We start from the raw sequence: 6,585 nt of genomic DNA on the forward strand, positions 1-6,585 counted from the left end.
AAACGTTTCAAATATTTTAACTAAAGTTAAATTTTGTTGTGTTAAAACTTCAAATGTATAAAGGCATAATATATAAGTAAATAATAAAATGCTCAAATATTGAGTATACACATTCAAACATATCTATTTATTTTTATTGTGTTAGTTTTATACTTTAAATTATAAAATAATTATTTTGATATTTTTAAAATTTATGTGACACGTTATTAAAATTAATGTATTTAATTGTCTTGATTTCCCATATTTAAATATACGCTCTTAAATTTGAAGACCAAGTTTAAATAGGTGTTAACGTATTATGATATTTTTTATAACTTTTAAAACATGAACTAGTAGGTCTGAAGTTATTTCCAAAGTGGCTAAATTTGCAAATATTGGGTATATCTTAAATGGATGTCCTCGATCGGCTATTTGTGCAATCTCCATTTTCTTCAAATTACCTTACTTTTGGAGATGTTTCTTGTATATTCGTGGGGGCGATGAGGAAAGTACCAGCTGTGTTACGGCAAGCTCGTAAAGCTATTGCAGATTTGGATTTGCTCAAAGTCGTGCAATCTGAAATTAACCATGAATTTTCAGCTAAACTTTTTCAGGTAACATTGTTTTTCCCCAAAAATCCCTTTTTATCTTGGTATTTTGGCTCCATTTGATGGAAATTATCTTCATATTCTGTTTTTGAAACCCATTTTTTGGTATTTTATGAAGTTTATGTGAAAAGGGTTAGTGGGTATTTTTTATTTGATCTTGTATTCTCTGTATTCTAGTGCGTTTTCGCTTCTTTTTTTTGGAATTTATGGAGTTGGAGCTGAAGATGGAGTTTTATTTGGTTATATTTTTAGCAAAAAGTATTTGGAATAATGTTCATGTAAAGTACAGCTTTTGAGTTGGAAAACAGTTTATAAGCTTGTTTTTTCAAATTTGAAATACAAGTTTAAGTTGGATTTGAATTTTCATGGCCAAACACTGATTTTCAAATAAAGTGAAAAATTATTCATTTTTATGGCTGAATGGGTCTTAATCACAACAATTTTTGAACAAATAGAAGATGTGGGGTTGTAGAAATTATTGTATTGTTTCAGTATTTTGTTTGAGTATGCTATCATTGTGGAGATGTACTATTAGTTTTTTCCTGGTATGTTTGATCAATTTTTATGGAAATTGTATTGATAGCTTTTCACCCAAATTTTGGTGTTACTTGAATTTGATATGAAAAGGATTCAAAATTATTGAGTACTCTATCATTGTGGAGCTATTTCCTTGTTATTTTTCGTAGACGAGTGCTATGTGACAAGAATGTGCCACCAAAACTTAAGGGCAAGTTCTACAAAGTGGTGGTTAGACCGGCTATGCTGTATGGGGCGGAGTGTTGGCCAGTTAAGACTTCTCACATTCAAAAGATGAAAGTTGCTGAGATGAGAATGCTGAGATGGATGTGTGGGCACACCAGGAGCGACAGGATTAGAAATGAGACTATTCGGGACAAGGTAGGAGTGGCCTCGGTGGAAGACAAGAGGCGGGAAATGCGACTGAGATGGTATGGACATGTGAAGAGGAGAGACACTGATGCCCCAGTGCGGAGGTGTGAGAGGCTGGCCATGGATGGTTACAGAAGAGGTAGGGGTAGGCCGAAGAAGTATTGGGGAGAGGTTATTAGACAGGACATGGCGCAGTTACAGCTTACAGAGGACATGACCTTAGATAGGAGGGTGTGGAGGACCCACATTAGGGTAGAAGGCTAGTTCATAGTCTCGTTATTCTTCTCTATTCATAGGCGTAGTAGTGCATTACGATCTCTTGCGCTTTGACTTCTGATTTCTGTTATTTCTGTTATTATTTATTACTTTCTATGCTTTGATTACTCAATTTTACGTGTGACGCTTTCATTATTTATTTAATTGTTATTTGTTATTTGTATTTATTTATTTGTATTTATTTGTTATCTATCCGTTATTTGTTTGTTGTTTTTCTCATAAAGCTTTTAATTTTCTATTCTTATCTAACATTTTTTTTTTTTATGCATTTATGCTTTTACTAAGCCGAGGGTCTCCAGGAAACAGTCGTCCTACCTTGGTAGGAGTAAGGTCTGCGTACATTCTACCCTCTCCAGACCCCATGTTGTGGGATTTCACTGGGTTGTTGTTGTTGTTGTTGTTGTTGTAGTTTGGACCTGGGTACCGGAAGCTAATGTTGCAGTTAGTAGCTGTTCATATGTGGATGTTATTGTAAAGATTGTAAAGAATGCTTCTTTATTAACTGCTCGTTGCTAATCATATGTAATTTCAGCTAGCTCTTTTTGTTTTCCTGTATCTTTTTTCATTTTGAGTTACATGTCCAGATTTGAACAAAATATTTGTGTTTTGGTTTGTTCTGATTTAGAGTTGCTTTTTGAACAACTGAGCATGTTTTCTAGCCGAATACATGATTTCTACAGTTGTTTTTGAATACCAGAGAAAAAAGAGGCTGCATGGGGAGTTCCCGTATGTCATATGCCCATATTTTAGATCTCTCAACTTAGTTCCTTCTTAAAATTGTTTTCCTGAATTCCGATTGGTTTCACGCCAACTAGTTTGAAATCTGAGCACTTTTTACGTTTTGCTTTCTTTTTCTGATTAAAGCAGAATGATGAAAGTAGTAGCTTTGGAGATTTTGTTGTAGACTGGGATTCACCACAATCCCAAGATGTGGTTCTACGCAGGAGATGCGAGTCAGGGGAGGAAGTTGCTGTTTCTGCTTTTTTGGGTGCTGAGGGCTCTAATGAAAATACCAAATTTCCCAGGGAAGCTTTCATGAAAGTAGGTGTGAAGAAGCCTGGTTTGAGATCCTTGCTACAGTTTGATTGTGTGGCAACTGCCCGAGTTGGTGACGTTGAAATTCAAAATGTGAACTACATTCCATCACCAGACCTTGATTCTTCAGCCCGCAAAGGTCCCTTTATCAGGTACTTTCATCTTCTGTAGAAGCAATTTAGAACAACTTTGGCTTTTGGGGAGTGAGAACTCAGCCTTTGGACTCATAGGTTTACGAGGAGTTTCAGTCTCAATGCATTGATGGGTCGTCTGCTTTTTGGTATATGGAAAAATAATTCTGGCATAATAATACTATTTTATGTGAGAAAACAACATACCCCAATGTAATCCCACAAATGGGGTCTAGGGAGGATGGTGTGTGTGCAGCTGTACCCCTCCCTACCTTGAAATAAGAATATGTATATTACCAATGTCTGTATAAGAGTACCTTAAAATAAGATTACCCTTAAAGTAGTCCATATCTACATAGTAATTCATGTATGATTCTTTAAATGAATTGAGTGTTGTTCGTGGGAAACTATATCTTCTTATAAGTTCTCTACTTTTTCAAGTACTTCTTGTGTACAGGCATTTTTTGTGCCCAATCTCTTTAATAAAATTGTTACTTTATAAAAATAATTGTACTATTCTTTTCCATATAACAATCACTGTTTCATTGTTCCCAATATAACAATTCTATGTTATTATTCACCGCAAAGCTATCACCACGTTATAATCCTTGCATAACCTGTAACGACTTAAGATCGCTCGATACATCTAACTTGTAAGAACTTCTATAGTTGTCCCCGCCAACTTTGGATACAGGATTGCTGAAATAGCAAGTTTTTCTGTCAATTGCTTAACCAACTGATTTCTTGCATTTGTCAACTGTTCTCATCGATGGTATTGAATCGTCTAATCCTCTCAGCTAGGGATGCAATATATGCCTTTCTTAGTTTATATTTACTGTTGCTGCCTTTTATCCGTTGAATTGGATTATAAATTTGTGCATCTAGTTTGAGCTGTTTGCGTCCTTTTATTGGTCTACCTTGAGTACCCCAAGTCATGAACGGTCATTCCTCTGAGTTCTTTATAAAACGATTAAAACCGCATTCTTTAGGTGGTAGAAAGAAGCTGCTAAACTTCATGGCTAAAGGCTTTGTATAATATCTATTTGCTCCAATCAAGGAGCTAGTTGTAATCCTATGCTTTTACATTCTTGAAAAATCAATGTGTTCCATGTCACTTTTTTTTGCTCTCATTGCTTCCTGTTTAGCAATGTTCTCGTCTGTTTCTCGAGATTCTTTTGATGTTTGTGCATACCTTTTGTTGCTCCAATTGAACGATTCATATTGGCTTATTTTGTGACTATCTCAAGGGTCACCAGTTGAATTTACTTAAAGAATGATCTATTCGGTTTCTTGGCTTATGAGTTCCTTTTGTTGTGTTCCTCTTTCAGTTTTTTCAGGTCATCAGATGAGAGACTTCAAAAAGAGCTCCACAGATATCTAGAAGCAAGAGGAATTGATAAAAGTTTCACGGATTCGCTCTTACTACACTTGCACAAAAAGGAACAAGGTCAATACGTCGAATGGTTGCACAAATTGCAAGGTCTTGTAACGCCAAGTGAATCACGCGGAGAACGCCCTATGCAGGATACAGATACTTGACTTGATTCAATTCATAACATTAAAGCACTGATTGCTGGAGGGGGGAAACATCTGTTGGTTTACTTGCATTTTTTGTTGGTTTCTGTATGTTCTATTCATACGTAAACCCCTTCTCGTTGTACTGAAATAGAGATCTGATTTAAACGACCAGGTACAACTTGCATGATGAAATTATATCAAATAAGGTTCAAGAATTGTAAGTTGAGTTGACATGCATTATTTTGTTGAAAGATGAAGGGAGGCAATTGATGTTTTGAGATTACTTCTTTGACAAATTTTATCATCTAGTGAAGTTATGTATTACAATAATGCTTCAGTCCTAAATAAGTCAGGTCTACTATATAAATTCTCGATTTTTTATTTAAGTTCATCCTCTTTGTCTGCTTGGGAGAGCTAACTCGGATAGGTCAAATACGAGGGAAAGAGCCCATAAAAGAGAGATCGAATGCCCTTTCCGATGCATATCATTGTCATACTAAATAAAATAAAAGTGAAAGATAAGGTGGAAATTGTGCTTCACATGTTTGTTTTGCATATATTTGGACTTAGTCAGAATTGCACATTTAAGTCAATGTTTAACAATCATATTTTATATCGAATCAATTTTTTATGTTATATTATATTATATGTTCTCTATAATAATATTTTGCTATAGTAATTGAAAAATATCGGAACAAACTAGCCCATTATAAAAAGATTTGATTGTAGTTTCAAAACAATTTGTATATAGTGTAGTACATTTTTCTCTATAGTGTATGAGAATTGAGAAGCTATAATTAAGATATAAGGTGTGTTAGATGTGAGGAACACTTTTCTTTCTTTGTTTTCCCACTAGTCCGGAGTCTATGGAGCCTCAATTAAATTCGAATTGCGCACTACAAGGCACATTCGGAGGTGACGCTCCCAACAAGATTTCTTTTCATATCCAGAACTCGAACTCGAGATCTATGGTTAAAAGGTGAATCAGTTCCACCACTACACATCTGCACCACAATTCATATCGATAAAAAAATATTTTTCTTAAAAAACGGTAAAACAACTTCCATAGCATGACCAGGAAAGTCATTTTCGACATGTCACAACCTCTTGCGTATCTTAAACGCTAGAGTCTCGTATTTTCAAAATGTCGATTTTAAGTTTTAAATATGAAAAGGCACATATGATAGATTAAAGTCGAGCTTCTGTAAGGTGCTCATTACAAAATTTAAGTTTTGTTCACCTGATTTTTGTTTCTTCCTTTTTTTTAATTAAAAAAATTGTATTGGTCAATTATAAAAGGCATTGCTGAATTGTCTTTTTCTTACACAGATCATCATGTTAGTTAGTTCCACTAAATTTCCATGAAAATAAAGAAAAGAAATGTTTTTTTTTCTATTCAAAGTCAACGATGCAATAAATCTGGTCATGAAATTACAAAACATATTTCTGGTTGACCAATAATCAAGAAGAAATTGATGTAGACATTAAAATAGACTTTTTAATTATCTTGTATCAATAATTTACTGATTCAATTAATTCATATTCGTGTCGGATAAATTTACTAATAGAGCAATAGCGTATCAAAGATTGTTCGTAACTGAAGCAAACAAATGAATAAATCATTATAAAGATAAGTGACGTCCTTTTTTATATTCATACACAATATTTTTATTTTGCTTATTATTTATATATACATATCTGATAAAAAGTTCCGATGAAGCAATGTCCCCTTGACACCGGCCACTTGGATCAGGATATATTCGTTGTGGTGAGGGAGTAGCACTCTCTCTATCAAAAAATTTCTCATTTTCGCGTTCAAATACAGCCAACTAATCCGATTAGATAAGATTCATGCTAAATATGTCCACTACTCGAATGCATCTTATTGGTTCGATAAATTCATATTTTTATTGGATAGGCCCACTAAAAGAATAAAACGTTAACCATAACGATTAAACATTCTAACTTTTCCCTTTGTTATTCGTCTACCTAAATCATCAAACATGACATAAGCTTCATATACTTATATTTAAGTTTGTTTTACCAAATGTGTCCATTTTTTTTATGGAACGAAAGGTTTGTCACAAAAAAAGGATAAGGTCTACGTATATTTAACGTCGAAGTCAAAATTTTCATCAAGAGAAAGGAAG

At 34.1% G+C, this 6,585-nt stretch overlaps 1 protein-coding gene across 1 annotated transcript; it reads left to right on the top strand.

Annotated features, from left to right (window-relative positions):
• The first annotated feature begins 398 nt into the window (after positions 1 to 398).
• LOC129871755 (uncharacterized protein At2g39795, mitochondrial) lies at positions 399 to 4,713 on the top strand. Its single transcript, XM_055946737.1, has 3 exons — positions 399 to 593; positions 2,619 to 2,938; positions 4,246 to 4,713. Exons 1-3 carry the CDS (start codon positions 480 to 482, stop codon positions 4,454 to 4,456), a joined length of 645 nt encoding a protein of 214 aa, XP_055802712.1. The 5' UTR covers positions 399 to 479; the 3' UTR covers positions 4,457 to 4,713.
• The last annotated feature ends 1,872 nt before the right edge of the window (positions 4,714 to 6,585 follow it).

Source organism: Solanum dulcamara, chromosome 10, assembly GCF_947179165.1.
Source record: "Solanum dulcamara chromosome 10, daSolDulc1.2, whole genome shotgun sequence".
In the NCBI taxonomy this organism is placed as follows: Eukaryota; Viridiplantae; Streptophyta; class Magnoliopsida; order Solanales; family Solanaceae; genus Solanum; species Solanum dulcamara.